Source organism: Onychostruthus taczanowskii, unplaced genomic scaffold (assembly GCF_017590055.1).
Source record: "Onychostruthus taczanowskii isolate IOZ18803 unplaced genomic scaffold, ASM1759005v1 scaffold13, whole genome shotgun sequence".
NCBI lineage: Eukaryota > Metazoa > Chordata > Aves > Passeriformes > Passeridae > Onychostruthus > Onychostruthus taczanowskii.
The window spans coordinates 3,811,552-3,838,131 of NW_024498462.1; the positions used below are offsets into that span (position 1 = coordinate 3,811,552).

A 26,580-nucleotide genomic window follows, 5' to 3' on the forward strand; every position below is an offset into this window, starting at 1 on the left:
CCAAGAGGAGCTGAAGCGGAGAGGGGGAAAAAAAGGACCCCAAAAAATTAACTTGTTGTAAAGGAGTGCACTCAGTTTTGGGAGCTGCTTGGAGAACCCCGGGGCCGGAGTCAGGGACCCAGCAATGTTCCCCCAAGTTGTCTCTACTGTGGCGTCAACCAGTGGTTTCCCACGGCAGCGCTGATCCCCACCCGGCAGTGCCCTGAGAAGAGAGAGGAAGAGACTTCAGAACAGTCTTAATGCCCCAGCTTTGGTACCTACTGCTTCCAGGTACAAGAGGAGAATAAACCAAACTCTGGCGAAGGGCAGGACCACATGGCCCGACTGAGCAGCGGCCCCAGCCCCGCTGCTCCTGCCGCGCACGGCTGCAGTCACGGGCAGGGGAAAGGAGCTGCCCGCTGTCCTTGGAGAGGAGGGTAAACACTTACACTGGAGAAAGGGAATTTTTTAAAAACCCAGAAAACCTATGAGGAAGGAAGCGGCAAATGTTGAATGGGTGACTCAGATACGGGATGACTAATCCCGTCGGGGCACAGCTCGTGCTGCGCGGAGAACCGGTGCCGCGCTCCGGGCGGGGAGCGCAGAGCGGCTGCGGGTCCGTCGGGGCGGCCGGGGCCGGGCCTCGCTCCGCACGGAGGGGGACGGGCCGGTCCCGGCAGGGCTCGGCGGCCGGGGCCACCCCGCGGCCGGGACCCGCGCATCGGCGGCGGTGACCTAGTTTCCGCCGGTTCCTCCCGGCGCACGGCACCGCCGCTGCCCGCGCCACCTGCCCGGCCCCGTCCGGGCCCCGCACTCGCGGAGGTGCGCCGCTCCTGCCGTGCTCCGCTCCTGCCGAGCGGCGCGCTGCGGCCGCGGCTGCCCGCAGCCCGCGCCCCCCGTGCGCCCACCCCGCGCCGCGCATCGCCGGCACTGCCCCCCGCCCTGCCCGCGCTCATGCCATGTCACCGCCGGGCAGCGGGACCCCGCGGCGAGCGGTAACCCCTGTCGCCGGGGGGGCACCGCGCCGGGGCTGGGCATGGCACTGAGAGCGACTCCGGGACGCGCATCTTCCTAGACGGTGCGTACGGCCGGGGGACCGCGGGCCCTGCCGGGGTCAGGAGTACGGGAGGGAGGGAGAGAGAGAGAGAGAGGGTCCCCGCACTTGCAGCCCGTGGGGAGCGGGGGCAGCCCGGGAAAAGCCCCCGCTGCAGGGCCGGTACGCGGCACTCGGCGCTCCGCCCTGCCTTCGTCGGACACTGCCAGGACGGTCCCAGGTAAGTTCTGAAAAGGAAAACTGACAGCCGCAAGTCCTCTGGGTTTTTTTTTCTTAAAAAATCCGTGTACCGTCGAGACGGGCGCAGGATGCAGCGCAGGGTGTCTGGGGGGCTCTGGCTGTGGAGGGCAGGGGGGAAGGGGGCTCCAGGACCGGGATGCAGGAGCGGAGCATCCCGAAGCCGGGCACCGGCATCCCCGTCCCTCAGCGCCCGCGGACCTCGGCGCACGGAGCCGCTCGGGAGCAGCCACGGGCTGAGCGCGGCTGAGAGCTGCGGTGATTTGGGATTGAGGGAAGCTGATTTTCAGGAGACTGAAATGGGTCTGATCGCAGGCTTCTGGTTCTGTCTTGAAGTTCGTCGTTCGTGGGATGTATTTGACTGAAATAGGCTGGAGAAAAACCTCCGAAATGAGTCTTGCATCTGGATTTTAGATAGCATCTAAAATCCAGGTTGAAAAGTCATTCTTCCCACCAGAGTTGTTGTGTCATTTGATTTTACAGAATGTTTACATTATAAATGGGGAAATAAGAAGGCTCTGAAAATCCCTCACATGTTTCAGCCGTGGATTTGTGAATGATAACTCCACGCCTTGGTCCTTAGTGGCAGAAATTGTGAAGTGATTGCTCTGGGTAGCTCGCACTGGAAGCGCAGGTCGGAGCTGAGCCCTGTGTGATTCATCCCTGAGGTGTCGCACGCGGTTTGGAGGGCCGGAGTCCTTTGTGAAGTGCCACAGTCCCCGTAGGCAGGAGGCTCAGTGCATTTTGGAGAAGTGCAGCACATCAGTCCCTTTTTGGAGACAGAACTGGCACCCAAGTGCCAAGTACCCCTGCTCCGTGCATGAAGTTGTCCCCTTCAGCAGGGGGTGGCTCCGGAAATAATGCCCCTGAAATCAAAGCTGTTGAAATGCCCTATGCCTTACCTGCCTCGGGAGGGTAGGGTTATTTATTAGCTGAAGTTTATTTTGCTGTGTGCAGTGAAAGCTGTGGTGCTGATTTCACTAGAGGGATTAGACTTTCGTGTATACATAAGAAAATCTTCAGAGTCACTTCCTTCATTTTTGAGCAGAATGCCGGTGCTCCCCTGTCCTTATTTTGCTGGATCACTGCTGGCTAATCCCTAGCTTTGGAAATGCCAATTTGGCTTAAAGAGACAGCTAGCTCTTCATGGGCTTGATGTGTAGGCTTCACAGTCCTCACAGATCCAATGGATGTTGTTTGAAGCAGCAGACACTTTCAAGAGTACACAATGTGCAGCCCTGGTACTGATATCTGACAATGTGGTGTTTTGGTTGGGAATTTGTGTAATTTTTATAAACTTCCTAGGCTGCAGTCCCTCACCATAGTTATCCAGTGAGAAAAATACATTTGGATTTTGGGTTTTTAGAAACTATTAAAAAAAAAAAAAAAAAAAAAGGTAGATCATTGTCCTGTAATGTGCTAATCAGAGTAAGTCAGCATGCCAGTGCTCAGTGCTGCACCAGGGAGGGCCAGCAGAGCTGCACTCGGGACTCTGCAGCTGATGGAGCCCTGACAAACACAGCAGGCACTAATGAGGACAGGACACTCCAGGAAAAGCCAAAAGTTGAAATTTGTGTGGAAAGGAGGCGTTCATATCTGTTGGGCTAAACGTGTAGTACCAAATCTTTAAAATTTTTCTGGAAGAGTTAATAGGAAAAATGGAAATGGCTTTAGGAGTGGTTGCTTGCTGCTCTCTTATACTGATTGTTCCAAGCTGTGGATTACAATTAATTGATTTAGAGGGAAAAACTAAATTGGTTTGAAATGTGTTTATAAGCTGCAAACTTCACTAAGATATGTGATGGCTCCTGGGTTTTAGCCACTGAGACTATATCTGTATTGAATTATTTTTCTGGTTTAAGACATACATCAAGTATACAAAAATAGCTCAGAGTTAAAGATTAAAATTAGCAAATGAGTAGTTCATAATTAAAGTCTCATGATAGAGGAAGTGGCATTACATTGCAGAGATACTGATGTCAAATCCAACTTCTGCTCATTAGTAGTATCAAAATATTGGTAGGATGTCTTTACAGTATGGAGCCAGGGCTTGTCTATGAACAGAAGTTGCTTTGTTTTGTCCTAAATTACTCAACCTCCCAAGACTGACATGTAATGGTACAAAGGTTTTAATGCCAACATAGATCATTCTTTCAAGACTGGACAAATAAGCTATGTGCCTATATCAGAATAACTGAATTCCAGCTTATACTGGAACAGTTACAGATCCTAGTGAAATAATATGGCTTTAAACAAAACAGTAAAACACCAAAATAGTATGAACCAATGCTTTCTAGTATTATTGAAATGACAGACCTCTCTACCGCTTCAGTTACAAATCTCTGTCAGGGAAGTCAGGCAGTAAACAACTGTATTTATTTGTTAGGACCTGGATGATCACCCTTCTTTTGAGTGAGTCCTGGCTCAGCTGGGGCTGTGCTCTGCTGCAGCAGCAGCAGCTCTGTGCCCTCCAGAATGGCCCTGGGGATCAGCTTTCCTGGCTGTAGCTCCACCATCTCTGTCCCATCCTCAGCCCAGGCTGAGGCCATTCCATTTTTTTGCCTTGTTTTCACTGCTACTTTGGTGTGACCAAAAGTGTATGGCTTATATGCCCTGTGGCCCATAAGCTGAAGGAGCAATGTCCCTGTAGAAAAGTCCTGCAAGACTCTACTTATTGTTACTCCAGTCTCACTTAAGCCCAAATTTAGGGAGACTGATGTGGTGACAGGCCCCAGTAAAAGCTCTGTGCACAGCTGGGCTTGCTGGCTGCACATCTGCCCAGCCTCAGAATCACCAGATTCAGTCAAACCACAAAGGTGTGTGCAATTAATGAGGGACTTTGACCTATTTCATATTCCTTTATTGTCTTTGACCTTGTCTACATGGGGAAATTACACCAATTTAGTTTAAGTCTGTTTATAAAGTGATTTGATTAACCTGATGTGACCTTGTGTACGGACATTCTTATTTTGGTTCAAACGAGCTTATTTGGGTTCAACCAAAACCTGCACTTAGTCAATTTGCACAGAACCGAAATTAGACATGCCTAAACTGGAAGGGGAACTGATGTCTCTAAATAATGACACAACTTTCTCATGAAAGCAGAACCTTCTGTAGAATCTGGAACAGAGTGTAATTACTGACAAATCTGCAGGCAAGTGAAAGCTATTCATAGCAAAGGTTTCAAAAAAACCCAGGGAAAACAGGCAAAACTTAAATATCTTGGTGAGACAAATGAAGAGGTGCCAATAATCCCGGTCCTGGAATACTGAAAGCAGTGGCCCTAGGTTTGCATAGCTTGCAGCAAGGCTCTCCCCTGGCTCTTCAGATGCAGAAGAGGGCAAGCATTTGTGTCCTTTACAGGGAGTCCCTAGAGAGTCAGAAAATAAAAAAGCAATGCAGGAAATGTTAGGCCAGCTGGTTTGAACACAACAGTACCCAGCGTCTTATGACGTATTTTGCAGAAAGAATAATTAGGCATGGAAATAATGAGGAAGCAGGCTAAATTACAACAAGATTTTATCAAAGATGGATTGTGCTAGACTAATCTAACATCTTTTTCATATAACAGATTATTTATATGGGGTAGAGTAGGAATGTCATTTATCTAAAGCCAAGTACGTGATACCATGCCCCACAGGATGTTATGGCTTAAAATGAAGGCAGTGGTTCAAGACAAGAATTGAAAGGTAGACAAGAACCTGGTCAAAGAGAAGATACAACCATTGCATGCAAATAAAGTTCTCTGAATGGAAAGAGGTACTCAGAGAAAGTCATCAGGATGGAGGGAGATTGGTGGTGCTGCTCCCTTGGGACCAGGCTTGGGCTGTTGAATGGATCCACTCTGACCTGTGTGCAGGGTGTGGGTGTGTGCCCAGGAGCTGTTGGGATGACAAAAACTTGGGAGGAATTGTCCCTACAGAGGAGGGTCAGATCATCACATGAGAGGTATTTAGGTAACTTTGCTGATTGGGAGTGATAGACATAAAATGGCAATTAATAGTGCTGGGTGCTAAGACAAGTCGTAAGCGTGGAGACCAGTAACAAGAATTTCCAGTGTGAAATAGGAGCTCGTCACTTGTCCATGCCAGAAAGGAGAGATGTGGATGCACTGGCTGCTCAGAAGATACCTGGGAGCAAGCACTGAGATGCAGCTGGGAAGGGGACCACTGACATCTTTGGATACCAAAGGAAAATAATATGAGAAATTCAGGGAAATGTGATAACAATCATTGTACAGATCATTGTACAGGGTGTCAATACAGGAGCTCCACGTTGCTTTTGGATTGATTTATTGATGTTTTGCATAGTTCCAGACACCCCTGCCAAGAAAGCATTAAGTTCCAGAGGCAGGAGGGCTAGAGATGTGGGTACACAAACAGACCATCTGTTGTACAAAGTGAGGTTAAAGAGCATCATCTCTTTAGCTCTGGCCAGGTGAACCAGTGAAGGGACAGGCTGCATTGGGGTATTTTACACATAATTGGCACTATATAGCAAGAGGGCAGGAAAAAAATAAGATAAAAGATAGCATCTACACTAGGTCAAATTTTCTAAATTGGTCATGAATAAATTTGGGTGGAGAATTAGAAGAAAGCTTGTATCTACCCAAGGATTGAAGTTGCATAAGAGTTTGTCAATTAGGGTAGTTTTGAGATAGATCTTGATAATCTTATGAAAGAGGTTATACAATTAAATTAGAGAGTTCCTGGAGATAGGAAATTACATTTGCAGAGTTAGTTCTTTGCTCTGCAGTGTAGTCATATTTTTAATGTATGCTTGAAAGGAGAATGGATCTTGTTTGTTTACACTTTTAACCCCATGTATCAAGTCTTCTGCTGTTTTTTTGGGAGATGAGGCAAGAAATGTTATTCTCTGTTGCTGCAGGTTTGAGTCTTTTCTCTCCCACATGTGAGTTCCTCTCAACACTAGACATTGAAAATGTACAGTGCAGATTCCTTGTAGCATTAGACAGGCACAATTGCCTTCAGATTTTTCTGGCATGCTCCCTGGTTCAACCTGTTCATCAGATTTTGGGCCAGAGACATTTTTCCTTCAGACTGTGTTGCCAGTAACCATATTACACTTCATGGTGTATTTTCTGGGATCTGTTGCTGGCGTAAATGAACTCTGTGTGGCTCCGTGGACTTGCAATACTGGCAGTGATCTTCACCTGGCCTTTGCTGTGTCACTGAACACTTTAATCTTACATGCTTCTTATGTGAATCATAAGTTTATTGCATGATGTGAGGATGTGTTCTCGGGCTTCTGGTGCCTCTTGGCAGGTTGAAGAGATGTTGTTTTCCAGCATTATTTTCCAAGACTGGAATGCTGGGTTTGGATTCCCTTTTAACCTGATATTCCTAAAGTAAATTTGGAACCTGGACTTAGTATCAGCTCTGCTCTGGTGCTGATCAGAGCAAAATTCTCTAAATCATGCAGGATAAAATCTAATAGTGACTGCTGACCATTAGTGATGAATTAGTAACTTTAAAAACACAGTGTCATTAGTGTAAAGTTGGATGTATGGTGTCCATCTTACTACAAGAAAGAGAGAAGGAAATAGATAAAACAAGACAGAAATGAAGCAGGCAAGGAAGAAGGAAAACAGCTCAACTTAGCCTGCAGCAGAGATCGCCTACCTGCCAATGTGCCTGTAAAGGGAAATGGAAATATTGAAAAACGTCAGTGCCGATGAAGGTAACACTGAGGTGGTAGAAGAGGAAGTGTGTTAACCAAACTCCATGGAGCTGTTGAAATGCATTGAATCATCTGACTGACTTGTATTCTTAGGCAAACACAATTATACAATTGATTAATTTGTCGACATTCCTTCAGTGCATAACGCTATGGTAACCGAGAGGCTCGCTAAACATCGCCTGCAAAACATCTTTGTTTGGGGGAGAGGGAGGGAGGCAGAGCCAGGCCCTGGAGCTCGGGCTTTGGAGGACTGCTGCACACCCACAAGCACACACACAAACACACACAAGCGCACACACACAAACACACACACAAATACACACACCAACACACACACAAACACACACAAACGCACACACCAATACACACACCAACACACACACCAACACACACACAAACACACACACAAATACACACACAAACATACACACCAATACACACACCAATACACACACCAGCACACACACAAATGCACACACAAATACACACACAAACACACACAAAAATACACACAAACACACACACCAACACACACACCTGTGCACTGGAGCTGAGCTCCTGTTGCAGGTGATCCTTGGGCGGTTTGTGGTCCACGCACGTTCTGGGGATGATCAGAAGTGACCCTGGCTAACAACTGCCTTCAACACATTTGCTGCCTGATCTTTGCAGAGCTGACAGACTGGGGTGACTGTACCACCCTCCTGCTGGCTCCCTGTCACCCAGTGTGACAGCAGGCAGGGACAGCAAAGGATTTGGTCTTTCCTGCACCACTTTCCCATGGCATGCAGGGCTCTGCCACCCTGCTCGTCACCTTCCGTCTGCTTCTGGGACTTCAGGGCTGCTCTGCAGGGGCCTGTTGTGTGAAATAGAAATGTGTTTTCAGTTTCACACCGAGTTCCCAGGTTTTGGCTGGCTGCTGTGTGGTGCCTGCACTCTTCCCTGTGCCCTGGCTCGGGCAGAGGCTTCACCCCTCTTTATCCAGCAGCAGCATCACGGCTCAGCAGAGACCTGCACTGGGCCTCTGCCTCCCCATGATTGTGGAATATTCTGAGTTGGAAGGATCATTGAGTGTTCCCCTCACCTGTAAGTAAGTGTGAGGTGCTTTGCTGAGTGTCAGTTATAGGCAGATTGACTTACTGACTAATAGATAAATGCAAAGATATTTGTAGGTGTGTTTATTCTTGTTTATAAAGTGCCCAAGCCTAGGCAAGATTTTCGAGTATGTAGCAATGGCAGGAATCATATCTATAAAAATGCTAATCTCCTCTCTTGCTTCATCTGTTCAGCCCACAAACACATGCATACTCACATGCTTAAAAGAAATTAATAAGGTTTGTTGGTTCTTTTCTGGGCTCAGCCTACTTTAATCTTGGTTTAATGCAGAGCACAGTGTGGTGCATTGCTTCCGGACAATAAAGTTTTGATCATAAACAACATACTAAGTAAACCATTTTTTGGAGTAATTAATGAGCAATAGATGAGCTGATAAGAGCTCCCATTGCTGCATAGATATGGCAGCATTATAGGAAGATTTTCAAGCCAATGCCAAGGCTTTATCTGAAGGGGATGAGATAAACCCCTGGCCCTGATGAAGACAAAGGTTGAACTTCCACCAGCTTCTTTGTGGGGACCTCTCCCAAAGTGTCAGCTGAAGAGAAAAATAGGAGTCAGAGCTGGGTTTTAGGCTGTTCAAAGCTCTGCTGCACACACTGCAAATAGGTGTTTATGTGTAGAGGAGGATGCTGTGTGTTTGGTCCACTGTTGGCTTGTCACAGCAAAGGCAGCAATTAGGGAGGCTCTAATAGCTGGGGAGGGTTACACCCCTTGCTGAGGAAGTTTGACCATAAACCTGTTTGTCCTGTCTCTGAGTGCAATGTACACTGGCTCAATTTACAGTAACTTAAACATATTCTCTCTGATCAAACTGCTTCCAATCAAATTTTATTAAGTGATGTATTAAGTGTGTGTGTTAAATGACTCACAGGAGACAAAAAGGTGGGACTTGGGTTGACTCCGCTACTGATGTATTTATTAAAGATGAGTATTAATAGTTTGCCTTTACTCTTGAATGATTCTAATGGCTTCCTTTTGGGACAGGCTTTCCGTGGAAAGGGCACAGCAGGAAGTATTAATAAAACAAACTCTTTGTGCTAATCTTGACACCTACATTTTGTGTTTAATTTTGCTTATGCAGAGGGCTGAGCCTTCTCATTAGTGGAGACAATGTGTCAACATAGGAAAAGTGAGTTACTGTGTTTTCTTTCCGTCACAAGCTCTGGGGTTAACCTCCCGCAGGCAGCAGTGATGGGCAGCTGTGGGGCTGCACAGAGCTGACCCCGGCCTTAGTGCAGTCCTGGGGCAGACAATTCTCAGTGCCCGTTCTGCTGCGGCTTCTGAGGAAGCGCCTTCTTCCCTGAGCCGCCTTCTCGTCCCGTGGGACCTGGCCTGTCAGCAGCAAGACCTCCTGGTCCCTGCGTCCCACTGGGACTGGAGCTGAAGTCCATTCTTTGGGGGAGGCTGTACAACTCGGGAAGCCTTGCTGAAAATTATTTTGGGTGGGAAAATTGTCCGCAATTCTGTTTTTTAACCTTCTGGAAATAATTCAGAGAATGGTAGGAGAGGCTCTCAGAAGAAGGTGGTTAGAAGGAAAGTGTATATGATTCTGCAATAGCCCTGGTGTATTGTCTGGAAAGGGCAAAAATCCATTGCCTAAAATGGGAGAAGAATAATTGCAAAAAATTGCCACTAAGCCATTTGTAAACCTGAACTGGGGCTGAGTCAGAGTTTTGTCTTATCCAGGGTGCGTGTTTTGAATCTGGAGCTGAATTCCTTATATTGGATATATTCATAGTTAAAAGGGCAAGGAGTGTTCAAATGAAGTCTGAAGTGTTAGAATGATGAGTTTATTCGTAGTGCACTGTTGTGACTAGAGCAGAATTTCTGTTTTCACTCGGGGGATGAAAAAAAGACTAACGCCAACAAGAACAGCTTCTGTGTTATGATTATTTTTGAAGGAAAGCATGTGAATATTAATAAATGATCCAGCTGGGATAGCATCTTTCTTTAAAATTGTCCTTTGAGATAGTGTATTGTATTAACAAACATGAATTTAGTTGTACAGTAACTAAAATTTTATAAATATAAATCATCAACTTATTTCAAAAGTTGCAGTGCTGAGGAAATTTTTCTGGGATTTTCTAATATAGTCTGGTTTGAATTGTTTGAATAAGAGATATTGGTGAATAAATCAGATAATGGGCTGCTTTACATAGAAGGCATAATGCCTATTTATGATGTATAGAAGTCCTAAGAGAGATGAATTGCCAGTTTAATCTTCTTTGGATTGTGTTTGAAATCTACTTTTATGCAGCATTTCTGACTGCTTTAGAGATTACTCTTCAGACACTTACATAGACTTCATTTCTATTTGAATTACAGCTCTACAAGGTCACTGGCAGGCAAATATTCATTCATTTCACTTGGTTTTTAGTCCCTTGACTTTAAGGCAATACTTGATGAGTGTTGCCAAAAGTTTTCTTCTGGCCTGGTTGCTCTTGTCAGAACTTGGAAAGCCCAGTTATGCCTTACCTGAAGGAGTAATAGAGACCAACTCTTCTGTCATTGGAGTCTTTGCTTTTACTTGAGAAAAAATTTGGAGTTAATTTTTGTCTTTCCTGACATAAACATCATGCTTTGTGAAGATATAATGTCAATCAGCTTTATTAGCAGCTGATTTTTCTCACAGCCTTGCAACACTTGCAGCAGCCTCCATCAAAGGGCCTGATGGGGAAACATTGGTGAAAGGATGACGTGCATGGCTGGAGAGTGGAGGAGCAGGATTGCTACTCTGCATAGAGGAAGCAAGCATCTGGGAGATATTAAAAACTTCTGACAGGGATAGGAAGATAATTCTCAAGATAATTCTGCATCGAGCTCTACATTGGCTTCTGTCTCTTGCCGAGCTTCCCAAGCCCTGGGTCACAGGGTTGGAGAAACCTGTGGGCTGGTTGTGTCACCCTTCAGCTGCAGATGTAGCAGAGCTTCCCCATTGCTGTACACCCCCGCCAGACCCAGAGAGTCTGTTGTCACCTCCCACTGAGGATGATGGTTTCTGAAACATTAACATGCATGTCAGGTCTAGAGAGGGATCAGCAGAGGCTTAAATCATTGTCAGGAACAGATGTGAGACACCTAATCAGTTATTTCCTAAGGAAAATGAGTTTGATTGCATGAATAGTTGTAAATATTTAATTCAGCAGTTCAGCTACTACAGCAATGGTAAACAAGCTTCTGAGGCTGAAGAGAAGCATTTTGTGGCACTGTACTTGATTTCTTATTCATTTTAACTTCAGTGTAGAAGAAATAAGTTTAGGTACTTTGGATTGCATTTTGTGGCAGCACTGATTATAACCAGGGGCTCACTTTGAAGACTGCCAAAGAGAAGGACTGAAAGGTTTAGGTTGGAAGGGACCTTAAAGATCATCTGATTCCAGCACCTCTGCCATAGCAGGGACACCTTCCACCAGACCTGGTTGCTCAGGGCCATACCCAACCTGGCCTTGAACACTTCCAAGGGTGGCTATCCACTGCCTCTCTGGACAAACTGTGCCAGGGCTTCACCACCCTCACCATGAAGGATTTCCTCCTAACAAGTAACCTAAATCTAATCTCATTTAGTTTAAAACCATTCCCCCTTTTCCTATAAATATTTGCCTATGTAAAAAGTATCTCTCCCTCTTTTTTATAAGCTCCCTTTAGTCTCTGAATGCCACAGTGAGGCTTCCCCAGAGGCATCTCTTCTCCAGGCTGAAGAACCCCAGCTCTCAGCCTGTCCCACAGCAGAGGTGCCCCTGCCCTCTCATCATCTTTGTGGCCACTTCTCTGGACTTCCTGCAGCAGGTCCACGTCTTTCTTGTGCTGAAGACCCCAGAGCTGGATGCAGAACTCCAGGTGGGCTGTCATGAGGGCAGAGCAGAGGAGGAGAAGCACAATCCTTAGCATCCCTAACCCTGATAGGCATGGCCAGCCCAGTCCCTGTTTACAGGGTGCAGCGCTTGTCCTCGGGATGAGCACAAAGCTGGAGCTTCTACCACTGGGAGGTGTTGATAGCACCAGAGTAAATTCTGGCTTTGAGAGGAAGATGACAGCCTGAGCTCCCATCCTCTGCCTCTGCTTTTGCAGCTGGTGTCAAGCTGTGGTAGTGAGCACAGCCACTGTGCTGGCTGAGCCAGGATCAGGTGCTCTGTGCCCCCTCGGGCCGTGGCTGCCTCCTATCTCTGCTGGCTCTTTGGAGTACTTGCTCTACATAAGCAATAATTAGGGACACAGCTTTAATTTCTTGTTTCTTTTGCACTTGTTAAAAATGAATTAAATTGGAAGAAATTTCGACATTAAATCAGGGCGGGTGTAATACCAGTTTCAAAATCGATAAGAGCTTCAGTACTGATCTCTTGCAGAAAGGCTGCTGAGAGGAAGGAAAGGCAAGAGGAAGTTAGCTTTTCCCTCTGCCCAATTGAATGTTTTCCCTGTTTGAGTTTCAGTTAAACCACGGTGTCGTTTGCTTGTGATTTTTAGCAGATGTGCACATAAGCAGTGCACTAAGGAAGGAGGCTGGGAGCACAGATGATGTTTACCTCTCAAACGTGGTGTGGAATTCTGAGGAAACTGGGACTGCCAGCTAAAGGTCATGGACGTTTTTAACTTCTGCTTCTGGCTTCATGCTCCTGTGTAGATGTTTGTCAGGAATCTTGCCGGTCTTGGTGGTCTTCCATAGTCAGATTATCACAGAAATAAGCTCCATGTGCTTTTTATGCATGTATATTACAGTGTGATTCCTTTCATCAGCTTATTTTAATGTGGATTTTCTCAGCCAGCCTAATTTTGTTCTGGTAAATACAGTAACAGACATTATTAGTATATGGTTACACAATTTAAGGTACTTAAGTCAGGAAAGCCCTAGGTAAAAAACTTAGGTTTATCCTAATTCTGGAAAACACAAATATATCCTGCTTCTTTCACCCAAAAATTACACAGATAGTTAAAAATAGAGACATGTGCCAGTGGATCTGGCTAAATGGAGGGCCAAGCTCTGAATGCTATTTTCACTCAGTCCCAGGTGAAATATGTTCTCACACTGCAGCCTTTTCTGCTGGGCTAGTCTCATTCTTGAAAACCAGGGGCCAGAGGTGTCAAACATTCAGATTCACCGTCTTTGTCAGTCACATTCATACAGCCAGGACTGCTCAGCAGGATGGCAGTGCCCACTGCTGCTGCCATTAACTTACTCAAGTAGAGGAGAGTTATCCTTTGAGACAACTCATATTTCATTTAGTATTTCATTTAGTTGTCATACTGGCATGTTGATTTTGACTGATACTGGGAAGATTCTTAGTACTGGACTATTGCAGATGTGAAGTAAATCATATTTTAAAATATTCTGCGTGCTTGCACAATTGTAATAACCCATAGACAGAATTTAGATGTCCAGAAAAGCACATATGTCCTTAATATTAAGGATGTCCTTCCTTGAGGAACGGGACCAGTTCTCTGTCCTGCATCCCCCCTCCACCCTGAGGAGGGGATTTTGTGAGAAATCCCCTGTCCATGCTGCAGTGGGGGACAAGGGACCTGCACCCTGCAGAATGGTCGGAGCTGCTGAAGAGGCCAGAGCCTCTTTGAGGGCACAGCAGTAGAAATGTTGCTGTTTGATCCATTCCCCGTCCCCTGACCTCTGTGTTTAATCAAATCTTTTTTACATTAACATTATTTGGGAGAGACATATCTTTTCTGGTCTTCAATAGTTTAAAAAAAAACCTCCAAGAAAATCCCCAAAGTGAATTGGACATTCAGCCATGCTGAGTCATATTTTGTTATTATGACTGATTATCCAGCCAGCCATGCAAATAAACTCTAAGGGGGAAAAAAGGATGTGTGTGAATAGCTTATCTATGACAGAATGAGGCCTTGGGTCTTTGTGCATAATATGTGTAACAATAATGACCTAGTATGAAAGTGTTCCAGTGACTGACATATTTGCAGTCTAAAAACGATAAGAAAGTAATGAGAGAGAGATCTGTGGATGTTTATCTTCTCTTTTCTTCTTCCTGAAGGAAAGTTTTACTTTCTCAGTATATTTGTAGTGCATGTCCATGGTAGGCTACTGGATGATGAATACGATTGCAGTTAATTGTTTAAATATTCCTTTAATCCCAAAGCTTTCAAAACAAATATCCATCTTTTGAGGAGCTAGTTGAGAAGTGATGTGGGCAAGATAGCGCAAAAGAGAATATTGGATGTGAAGTTAAAAGTGCCTCAGAGAAGAGAAAGAGAAGTGCGTAGGGGTGTTTTAAAAAAAAGGAGAAAATACCCCAGTTATATTATTACCAAGATCAGTTATATTATCAGCAATACCAGCATAAGCAGCAACAATTCTTCTTGAAAAAAACTTGTAAACTTCAATAGTTCAACCTTGGTTCACCAGAGAAGGAGTTACAGTTGGGCCAACATCTTTTCTGCTGCATAAGTCTTCTAGTGTTACTTAATGCAAATACTACAAATAAGTATGACTGTGTCCAAAATACATTTGCTGACTATATTTATCATCTGTCTTCTTCATAGCAAACAAGAAGAGACATCTGTGGAGAAGGTCTGGTAGCCACAGAAAATATTTTGCATCATAGTCTCTAAGTGGTGCCATTATGGGCTATTCTCAGCTCAAAAAACCATTCTTTATGGCAGCTGAAACACAGATGGATATTTGGTGTTTGTGCCCCTTTGTGACATTATTATAAAATTTATATATATATATATAATGTTTCTATATAATATTATAGTATTTGTAATGCAAGGAGTAAAGCACTGGGTGTAAAGTGCCACTTCAAGACCCCTGTGAGTGATTTTGGGAATTGTGAGTAATGTAGTAGATTTTCTCACAATAATGCTCAAGTCTAGCCCTTAATCATGCACTTGAAAGAAGTGTGCTCAGGCCTTATGAAAGGTGTTTACTTACTCAGCTGTGAGGCACAGGCCAAGAAATAACTTGATCGGCTTAGCCGAGTTTGAATAGGAGCAGCAGCAAAGAGAATCAAATGAGTGTGAACGATGTTGCTGTGCTCTCTGCTAGAAAAATATCTGCCAGCTGCCATTGCAGAGAGTAATCCTGCAAGGTGCTGACACCTCCAGTCCACAATGCCCAGGGGAGCTGGACCAGGGCACTTCAGGCGTGCAGCTCCCATTACTCACCTTAGCTGAACAGTGTTTTTTCTGTGAAATCCTGATTTTTCCTGTTATATAAAGGCTGGCTCTTCTCTGCCTCCTCGTTCTTGAAAGGCTCTTGATGCTTACAGAGACTGAGTGCATTGCTGGTTATTGTCAGCTGCAGGATTACAGAGATGGCAGTGGTCAGGTCAGTGGGGCATGAACATGGCTCAGCTGGAGCACAGATGTGAGCAGATCATTTAAGGAAAGCAGCTGAAATTCTGGGAGCCAAATGAGGATAAGACAAATTTTGAAATCTAAGGGCTTTGTTTAAATGCCTTTTGATTTAGGTGCAGATTATACCTGAAATGCTCTAGAATTAAACACACCAAGAGGGTAAGGATGTTTCTTATGCTTGAACTTGAATGCATGAAGCCAGAGATGGAAAATGAGGTCAGTTAGCTCAGCTGCAGTGAATCCTTTGATATTAATTTAATGGATAAGTAGGGAAGACTTGCAGGGAAGACTTTGAATTTTAACTACTAAAGCTCTTTATGATTTTCTCACAGGTCTTTTACATAAACTGGACATTGGGAAGCCTTTCTTGAAGGAGAGGGTGGTCAAAAACTGAAACAGGCTTCCTAGAGAGGAATTGTCAATTTCCCAAGCCTGACAGTGCTTAGGAGGCATTTGGGCAATGCCCATAATTCCACACTTTAACTTTTCGTCAGCCCTGACGTGCTCAGGCAGAGGGACTAGCTGGTCATTGTAGGTCCCTTCCAGCTGAAATATTCTGCTTTATTCTGTTCTGCTGAGCAGTTAAGCTGTACAGACAGGTAGTGCTGTTCCACTTCTGCTGCAATACCACACAGGTCTCCTCAGCTTCTTCCCTCTTTTCTTCTGCCCCTGAACCAGAGGTGAGAGGTGGTCTGGCTCTGGGAGATCCATTGTTTTTGCAGTGTTTGATTTGAGATACTGGTCAAAATTGAAAAGTTGAGCTCTGGATAAGGAACTGGATTCTTCTCTGGTATAGGGAGTCTTTCAGTCTGGTTCAGACCCATCTCTAATCCTTTTGTCGTAGTATTTCCTTTTATTGAATAGCTTCCTTATGTATTGAGTTCCAGAAATTCCAGGTTGGTGATACACATGGGAAACAGATTGCAACAGAGAGCAGATTTAATTACTCAGGTCTAGAATTAATGAGGCAGAACATTTTTTCTTCATGTTGTTTGAAAAGGGAGAAGAATCTTCCCTTTTTTATTTATAGGAAGAAGTTTGAGATCAAATGACTCTGAGCTGCCCTTTCATTGGTCGTTGAGTGATCACTTGAGGAAAAAATAGTGAACTGGGGTTTTTCCCCCCCTTCTTCATTTGAAAATCAGATCTTACCAGTGCTGGGTGTTTAGGGGAGTTCTAAGACTATAGTCTTAGATGCTTCAGGAAGCTTATTTTAGGATGGAGGACTTGACTGAATGCCAGTAGACAGAGCTAATCATCAGGACATCTGGATTCACTTCTTAACTCTGCTGCATGACCTTAGGTCAATGATTTAGGTCGAGTTTTTCCAAAATGTTTAGTATTTGTAGGTGCTTATGCTGGATTTCAGCATTTCTGAAAATTAGGCTGTAACTGCATTCACTGTTTCAAATTCAGCTTCCCAAAACCGGGACGCTTGTAAAGAGGAGACAGAAGTAGAATGTGTGCCCCTGTTTCCTCATTTGTACAACAAGGATGGATAACTTTGTTTGTAGAGTGTGCTGAGACTTCCTGAGGTAAAAGCACTAGTCAGGAGAAAGGATGGCAGCAAGCTGCTTGCAAAGTGTCAGAAAACATTGTTCAGTAGAAATCACAGGATGCTGAACAAGAACCCAACTTCCAGGAGTTCCCCTGGAAGGGCTCCCCAGACTGTGCAGAGGACCAAGCAGAGCTAAGGAAGTGCAGAAATGATGGGGCCAGTGTTGCTGGCTGTCTGCACGCTGACTGTGCAGCATCCAGCCCTTCCAGCTGCCTTCCCCCCTTCTCCCAGCAGCAGCAGAGGAGCAGCTGGACTGCCCTTTCTTGGAAGGGGGATCCAGAGCCATAGGGCTGGTCACAGCTGGGGAGATGCAGGTGTAGCAAGCTGTGTGCTTCTAACAGACTCTGATTGGTGTCCCACGCAGTCTAAGCATGCCAGAGAGGGGCAGACCTGTTGTGCAGGTGTGCAGCAGTTCTGCTGAACGTCTGCTCAGACAGTGGGAGAGCCCTGGCAGCATCAAACTCCTCTCCTGATCAGGGCTGGGAGCTGCTAGACTCTTCTGCTTTCAGGGGTGGTGAGTGCATCACTTCCATGGCTGCATCCTGGGGCTGCTGCCAGCCTTTAAAATGAGCTGAAGCACACTTGTAGAGCAATGGCCAGGGAGTAATGCTTGTAGACAGAAGACACTTTTGAAAGAAAATCCTCCAGCCCACAAATAGCTCCTAGCATCTGCTGGTCCTGCAGACTGGGAAAAGATGCATCATGAAGCCAAGTCATACACAGTGGTTTTGCCCCACTGGAGCAGAGCACTTCTGCAGTGTGGTTCTGAAACCACCCAGGAGCCTCTTCTGACCCAGCTAAAGGTCCTTGCTTTTACTGTGCAGAGCAAGCAGCCCCTCAGGCCTTACATTTTATTTTTGCAATATGAGTTCAACCTCCAGCACAAGCAAACACAAAGCACAAGTGCTTATCTCCTTATCTGTACCATCCTCGAGCATCTGACATGCATTGTATGTACAAGACAGAGAAAGGCAAAGAAGACAATGCAAAATGTATTTTTGAGGAGAAAAGGAGAACAGCTAAGGACATGAATGCTATTATTGCCTCTTTCAATAAACTGACAGTTGCTGGGAGTGTTCTCTTGCTCAGAAAAGTAGAGGAGAAGGTATTTATTTTAATTAGATCACGGATTTTCTTTGCTGTCTAATGATTACATTTATTCTGTGGACAGGGAGGGCTCAAGACATAAAGGTAGGCAGTTTAATGACACATAGACTTCATGTAGCTCTCTGCTTAGGATGAGTTTCACCCATAGTAAATAGAAGAGGAATTACAAGAGGGATTTCAGGGTGATGCATCCAAACAGGCAGCTTTGACATGTTTGTCCTCATACCTACCTTGTTGCCAAAACAAAATCCAAAGCTGAAAAATGACCCGTGACCTCAGTTAATGCACCAGTGCAGTTGATGTGAGCTGTGTCCTCTTGGTGGGAGTAATGCACAGCACCTCCCAGGGAGTCTGGTGATCCCTGCTCCCTGCTCCAGCTGGCACTCCCTGAAAATGGAGCAGGAGGGGTCAGGGTGCCCAGCACCAGCTTGGCAGGCAGCTCTGCAGAAGATAACCCTGCCAACAGAGCAGAGCGCTGGCTTCTTTTACAACTGACCTTTGCTGGTTGGCTCTGATAGTGTTAAAACTCTTCAGAATGAAACCCTGACATGAGCCAGAATTTCAACACCAGGTTTGTGATCAGATGGTGTAATTTTTTTAAGCTGGAGAATCAATAGCTTTGGGAGGAATTATTTTAGCTTGTTAAGTCACTGTTGTCATTGATGAAATTTATTGGGTTAACCTTCCCACACCCCCCACTCCTTTTGATTTGCCAGAAAAGTGAGTGTGGTAGGAAGTGACCTGAGGCAGGAGTAAGGGCTCTCTGCTCACCTTCCCTCCCATGCACCCAGCAGCAGTGGTTATTTAACTCCCAGGATCAGGAGGTGAGCACTGCAGGAGTCACCCCGAATGTCACCACTGCTTTCCTGGGTAGAAATTGCTCTCGGTATTTTTTTTGCTAATTGTTCTGAAGTAAAATATGTGTTTATGCACTCACCCCCAAACACATGCATTTGCATCATTTGGATCAGCCAGAAACAGAAACAGAGCTTTAAGAGCTGGAAGTTTTGGAGAGCATTCTGTTCAAAAGACTTTTGACCATTCACTTTCAATATTCTTGCCCTGAAAATACACAGTCTCAACTGCTGCTGAAGGATTGACTGTGAACAACTACCTTTGTTCTCATCCTACATGAGGGAAAGTCAAGTTATTATTTGAGGATTATTTGGCTCTTTTTCTGAGTCAGGTATGGTAAAGAATTGTTTATAGGTTGGATATCATCATTTCATATCACAACACACATTTATTTACCTTTCCTGTAGTAACTGAATGGCAACAAATAAACACAGATATCCACCCAAGACTGCAGAAGAAATATTATTTTGCTTGTGCTAAAAGTACAGTTTTCTGGTTCTTAGGTTTGTGAATCAGCATTCTGCTTTTTGCCATGTTTTGGGAATTTTAAGGGGCCATTAGACAAATTGGTAGAATTAATTAGATGCATGTTCTTCTTGTTACAGAAACCCCAGAGACATTTTGAATAATATTCTACAATGTTGTATCTTTACCCTGCAAGGTTCAGCAATTTGCTAGAATAGAGCAAACTTGGACAGCTATTTTCTCCAGGATCTGACAAAAATCCTAGAGAACAAAATGTTACAGTAATCATATTTTCTTTTCAAGTAGCTGTTAGTTTTTAATCCTTTTCTGCCTTTCGTTTTGCAGAAGCACCATATATTGGTTAAAAACCAAAACCAAAACAAAATAAAAAACCAAAAACAACAACCAGAAAAAAACCCAAACAAACAAACAAAAAAAAAAAAACCAAAAAACCAACACACCACCATTGTTCCTGCCTGTATCTTTCATTTCACTTTTGTGCTGAATCACAGTGTTCCATTACAGCCTTTTTTATGGTGTAATTGTTTTGTATAATCCATTTTCTTTGGACACTTTTTAGCTTTTGAATGAAGCTGTTACTGCTGTAGTGAATGTAGTCATAAATCTGTCACAGGTAACAAGCTAAATTTAGAGCTCCATAAACCAGGGGAGGGTATGCTACAGATAAGTGAGTGCATTGGGATGCAGCAGTTACAACGGTAGCACAAAAAGTCCACTTCTGGCAGGTTAGCACAGGGGAAGCACAGAACATTTGGTCCCTCCTGTTACCATGATTTTTTTAAGATTTATTAAACTTTTTAATGTTTACATTCTTATAACACACTTTCTCACACACTTTATGTAAATAACTTATTGTTTTACATTTGTTTTATAAAAGAAGGGAAATTTAATAAACTGTTAGTTTGTCCAGTGTCATTGGAGAGGTGGCACTTTCACCCTCCAATCCACTGTCACTTTTAAGAACCTATAGAGTCAAAAAATAAACTTCCCTCTTTTTTACCTTAAAAACAACAGTGTATCTGCGTCATTTCATGTCTTACAGTGACACCCTGCCCCAGTGACCAGCATCACCCACTTTGTTCCAGCAGACAAAGATGCTGTGAGGATACAGGTGCAGTCAGGGCAGCCCCAGAGCTGCAGGCTGTGCTGCTGCTGTGCAGGGCTGGGCTGTGCTGGGGCACTTCCCCAGCCACTCTGGGGTGTACGGTGGTGTTTGTGGAAAGCTTGGAGCTGCACAGCTCTGCCACTGGCCTGAGGGAGATCCCAGTTCCTCCAGAGAGGGTCTGAAGCTGGGATTGGGAGCTTAGGGTCAGGCAGGGCAGGAGCCAGTGCTGCTGGAGCTGGGCGTAGGAATCCTTGGAGCCAAAGCCCAGCAGATCCCCAGCAGCTTGATTCCTCAGGCAGTGTCCCTAAAAAGGACCTGTCAGGCATGTGTGCCTCAAACCTGGTTCTGAGGTTCCAGGGTCCCCCAGTGAAATGGCTTTGACAATCCCCCAGTGATTGTCAAAACTGAGATTATTGTACATTTTTTCTCTTTTGAGAAGAAGAAAGTGAGGAACATGGAGAAGGAAAAGCAATGGAAAGATGAAGGCAGGTGGTATAAGAAACATCAAGATGGAAAGAAACCATATTCAAAAGAGATCCAATTCTCTGAATTGTGATCCAGTGGATGTTAAGTACAGGGGACAAGTGAGGGAAGGGCAGAGAAGAGAAGAACAAGGCATTTGCCAAGGAAAGGAGAGGGTGAAGTAGAGGCAGGAAAATTTAAGCAAGCAGATAAAATAACACAGATATGCAACTCCTCTGCCACGCCTGGTTCAGTCTCTGTGTTTCTGTGTGGTGCCTTCTTGCTGGGCTGTGGCACAGCAGTGGTGAGCTGTGCCCTGTGGGTGCTCTGGCAGATGGCAGTGCCACAGCTGTGCCGCTGCCGCTCTCGCCCACGCGCTGTGACACTGGGACAAACATCTGTAACATCTGCCTGTGTGTGACAGGAGGATGGCTGGGAGCACGGGGAGGGTGGCACAGCGCTGGCAGCAGGGCCAGGACTTCAGGGCTGCTGGGCATCAGCAGGGGTGCTGATCCTTCCTGTGCTAAGCCACCATAGGGACTCAGCCACACTATTTGGCTTTTCAAAAGCCATCTACATAAGCATCTTATGGTTGAGCCAGCACTTTACTGAGGAGGTTAAATTCTGTCTTTTAAAAATGAAATCAGCTGTTTTGCTGCCAACCACAGTCGTGCCCTCCTGTTGCTTCAAGAATAATGAAACGTTGGCATACTGACATGTAAATCAGATTGCTGGGGAATGCATTATCTCTCTGATTTGTGACTGCATCGTGCCACAAAGTGCTGCATCTTGTAATTCAGCGCTCTCTGATGAATTCATTGCATGCAAAGTCTGTGAAAATTATTAGTATAGCACATTTCCGTAATTAGTTTTTCCTATGGTATAGATTTGAAGACTCCCTAACTGCTGTATGTTACCTTAATACAAAATTCTATGAAAACTCAAATAGAAGCAGAACAAAGCTTCTGTGCATAGAGAATGTTTTTCATTAGACCAGTTGTTATAGCTGGGAAAAGCAATCAAATAATCTGGGTTCAGGGACACTTTTAGGTGATGGATGAAAGCTTTATTCATTGCTGATCACAAAGAAATGGGCAGCATCTCTCATAGAAATATCTTTGCCTTGCCATAAGTGACATAACCAAATAACTAAAATTTAGCCTATAATGAGATGTTCATAGGAACTGCTAGTTTCAGAGCACAAGTCTGACTATTCCATTAAGAATTATCCCAAGGTAATGTTAATATTTTGATGGTTTGCAGCAAGTCAATAAATAAACCTATTCTTTACTCACGGGTTTGCAATTTTAGATAGCTCCTGGAGTCAGATAGTTCTACAAAACAGAAAATTCCCTCTGCCATTCTCTCTTTAGTAAAAAATGTGCCAGAATATAGCAGATAGCATAGAGTAATGCTTTAACTATTAGTTGTTGACTGCAAAGTCCATTTGTCTTGTTAAGGCTGTCATTTGGCTACATTACCCTTTCTGTAACCCTGGAAACAACTTCAAATGCTGTGATATTTGAAAAGTCTGAAATATAATGTACCCTTAAAACACTCTGAGTGGTTTTTGAGACTCCCTGTACAAAGGAAGGAAAAAATAATTTCCCTTTACAGGGGGCATTAAGCAGTGATGGATGTGCATTGCTTTGTGAGAAAGCTGATCCTCACCTGTTGCAGGTGGGGTGAGAAACAATGCCAGCAGCACTGACAAGTTTCCTCTCTACCTGCCCACAGAGTTCAGGAATCCCTCTCTCAAAAGTGTTACAGAAGGGGATTTTCAGGAGGCAATAAATAAATTTTGATCCCTCTGGTTAATGCAGTTAAGGTCAAAGAGATTCTATCTGGGTCTATTTAAAATACTCTTAACCTGCAGACATACTGCTGTCAGTAGTGCTAAGTGTCTTAGCTGGCTGAGGAATGTATACAACCCTTATGAAACTATTCTTAAGTATTCTGGTTACCATATTTAGCTCTGTCTTATAACAAGACAAAAAGCACTTAGCTAAATGCAGTCCTGAAGTGCTTAATCCAGTTAAGATTATTTTGTCCTTAGGTGTCTTCTGCTAAGACTTTTTCTTGCTCACCGTCCTGCTGCATCATGCAAAAAGCTGCTCTGTGTGCTTGGGCCTGTGAATTCTTTTGTGGCCATTGATTCTGTGAGCTCCTCCAAGTCTGGTGTTGGCTGAGGGCATTGCTCACATGCATTAGGAAGCCTCATTCCTCTGTCCCTGGCAGCCCACATCTGGGGGACTGCAGCAGAGTGATGGCTCCTCCTGGAGACTGGAGAACCCAGGCTTCGTTTCCCAGCTGGGGCTCAGTGGGCATTAGCTGTACTGTTGACACTCTTGGTGACCCTCAACTTGCTGCTGTTCCAGCTGGGTGGGAGGCCAACCATTCTAATGAGGCAGAAAACCCACCAGGCTTCCCGGGAGCTTCCAGCTGTTAGACAACCTATGCGCAAATTTTCCATAAAATACAGTTTCTACAAAATAATGCTTTGTGCTCCAATCCTGGGGAAAATCCTTTTCTTTAGCTGAATTTTTGCATGGTCAAGTCTGCGCACAAAGAACATTCCCTGAAAATTTTTTTATAGATCTTTGTGTGTATCCACAAGCATTTTTTCATAATTTAACCCATTGCTTTAAAAATACTTTTCTTTATACCTGTGTATCTCTGAACTTATCCACAGTCACCAAGTCTTCTGTAGGGAATATTCTTCTAGAGAAGAAACAACTGAGTGATTTTGATAAAACAGCACTGAGGGATGAGCGGCAGGGATAAGAGCCTCAGCTGAATAGGGTAACAAATGAGATCACATGCTCCCTTTGAAGTGGAGTAAAGCATGACTGGGGTAGCACTGCTGTGAGAACAGAGACACAGCAGAGTTTAAGTTTGCTATGCAGTGTTGTTTCCAGTTGCAGCTTCACTGGGGTGTCAGGAGTTACATGATATTTTCCATAGATTTTGTGTGTCCTGTCAGTAGCAAGTATCAAGGGGAGGCCTTGAGCCCATTCACAGGTGGGTGGTTGTGGCTTGTGCTGACTTTGCTGATCATGTTTGTCTTGAAGGAGGTTTTGGTTGCAAGATTTGATAGGTGGGGTACAGGTCATACTTCTGGTTCTTACAGCACACCAGGTGAACTGTCACATTTTGGAGGAACTCCAGTTGCTCCTCAGTGGCCCCAAGGCAGGAGGGCCATTCTCCCACCCTGCTGGGTCACAGAGCTTTTTGGACTTGACTTGAGAGGTCACATTGGCCTTCCCAGGTGGCTTCTGTGGCAGTAGGTGGTGCCCACAGAGCCAGGAGCCCAAGAACTTGGTCCAACTCCCATTGCTTTGCTGAGCTTTCATTAGTCATACTTGAGCATCTAATTTGTGGTGGTAGTCTTTTCTCAGCTTGAAGTGATTGCAGCTGTCTGGGCTGTCTTACCTGCAACTGTGTTTTAACTGGACTTGCTTTTCCTTCCAGGATTAATTTTTCTCCGTCTCTATTTACATGGTGATAAGAAGTGCTAATCCCACTCTGTCAGTCTGGACTGATGAATCTGAGGAATAGAACAGGTAATTTCTAATTTGGCTTGTAGCTTTTGGTGACTCAGGCAGTGAGAACCACTCCCTCTCTGTGGAGTGCATTCATAACAGAAGAATTCATACAGTATCTTCTGCCCAGGTCATCTGCAGGGAGGGAGATCCCTGCCCTGGAGCACGGAAGGAAGGATAAAATTTTGTAGCTGTTGCTGTGAGCAGCATCCTTGACTTCCTGACAGTTGTGGGTGGTTCTGTTTTGTGTTATTTTTATAGCTGCCAACTTGTTTGAGCTTGGAGTAGTCTCTAAACAGAGGAAATCTTTTGTATGTACCTACTGAAAAATGCCCCTTGAGTTCAGGGCAGCATGGGGTGTTTTCAGGGAAAGTGCTCAGTGGAGATGGGGGGCAGATCAGATCTGATGGTGGGATGGGATGGTGGGATTGCCTCTTTGGAGGTGTCTGAAGGGGTGCAATCCAGCAGGGCTGAACTGGGCAATGTGGTGTGGAGTGACAGCAGCTGCCTCACCTGCACCTCCCTGGCTCTCTGTCCCTCAGACTCAGCCCACTGAGTCACTGAAAGCAAGTCACCAGTGAAGAAGTTACGCTTGTGTTGAATTTTCCATTATTTAATAGGCTTGAGAGTACTGTGTCCTTACTGGGAGTTGTTGCCAACTATTCTCCTTCCCAGGTGGGGATATTTTAAATGGAAGCCTTGGGTATGAATCCCAGGACACAGCTCAGATGATGTGGGAGAAGTCCACCAGTGCAAGCAGCAGTCATTGGCTGCAGGATGCTCTGGATGAACCTGTCTATCATATCATCTCTGAGATATCCTGATAATACACTGCTGTTGACTAACACAAATCCTTTAGGGGATTAGCACAGTTTCTTTCTCCTATATCTTTCCACTGGAAAAGAAATCTCAGGTATGTTTCAAGCAGGGTGGGCAGTGATGGAAATCAACCAGTAACCTATGGGATTGCCCAGAACAGGACCAGCTGTGGTGCTGCCTGCTGCAGACACCAGGTCAGATTTCTCTCTTTTTTGCTCTTGCATTTGCCAGGAAGATGCTGATTCCTGTGCAGAGATGGGTGCTTCAGCAGGATTCCCTACCCTGGCTCAGAGGGCAGGACACAGGCAGGCTGAGGGGCTGCTGGCTTTTAGATCTTTCCCTTTAAAGTCCTTGTAAGTGGATGTTTGGACATGTAGCAGCAGTGTCACTTCTCATGCCTCAGTAGCTGACTGGACAAGCAAGGAAAGACATACCAAGAGTGGAATTTGAGAAAGGGAAGATTGAAGCATCCAGGAGGTCTTTAAGTACAAACCACTATGCTCCATGTTTTGACATTCTGATCAAGACAGGCAATTTTTGTCAGTAAGTGCTTCTGTCTTTTCCTTGCAGAGCCCTGTGTTGTGTAAACGAACTGATGGATGAAGATGAGAAGGACAGGGCAAAGAGGTACGACAGCGTGCACTCCTGGAGGAGAGCTGTGTTGTCCAGTGCTTGACAATGAACTCGACCCTGCTGGTGTCAGAGGCAAAGCTCCCACACAGTTTACAGGCTGTGTATAGCTGACCAAAAGCAGCACAATTTGTCACCCTTCAGGCTTCTCACAAGGTTTGGCCACCCCTAACCCCATGGGTTATCTGGCTGAGTGGTCCTTAAATTACACTGCTGTGCCCTCAGCATCTCGTGCTCTCCCATGGCCGTTTATTATCTTGAAACAGAATTACTGACCTGTGATTTTATTGGCATCAAGCAGCACTGCCCTCCTGGGGTAGAGTTCCCTTAGCAGTCCTGCTTTAACACTGAGTTAGTCTCCTGTCAGAGAAGCACTTGGCTCAGCTCTGTTTAGGCATTGGACACCAGTGCCAAAACAGAGATGGCTGTGAACGTGGATCTGTGGATCTGAGAACATCCAAATGCCAACCTGAATATGAATGGAAATGCTTTCTGCACACAACCCTCAGTCTGGATCACAGGAAGTATGTATCATCATGAATTCACTTGTAAAGCAAATTAATTACTACTGGAAGAGGTTGTATGAAAAGTGTTATCTCAGATATGAGCGCTG

The 26,580-nt window shown here is 45.0% G+C and overlaps 1 protein-coding gene across 5 annotated transcripts in view; it reads left to right on the top strand.

The window, feature by feature from the left end:
* The first annotated feature begins 860 nt into the window (after positions 1-860).
* The window catches only part of PASD1 (PAS domain containing repressor 1), a 56,824-nt gene continuing 31,104 nt past the window's right edge, over positions 861-26,580 (top strand). For 4 of the 5 annotated variants that reach the window (XM_041396361.1, XM_041396365.1, XM_041396366.1 and 1 more), the window contains exons 1-3: positions 861-1,057; positions 24,448-24,539; positions 25,908-25,964. In XM_041396361.1, coding sequence (XP_041252295.1) covers positions 25,933-25,964 — 32 coding nt within the window. In that variant the 5' untranslated portion in view covers positions 861-1,057; positions 24,448-24,539; positions 25,908-25,932. The remainder of the gene's footprint in view (positions 1,058-24,447; positions 24,540-25,907; positions 25,965-26,580) is intronic. The other variant, XM_041396363.1, reaches the window with a different exon arrangement.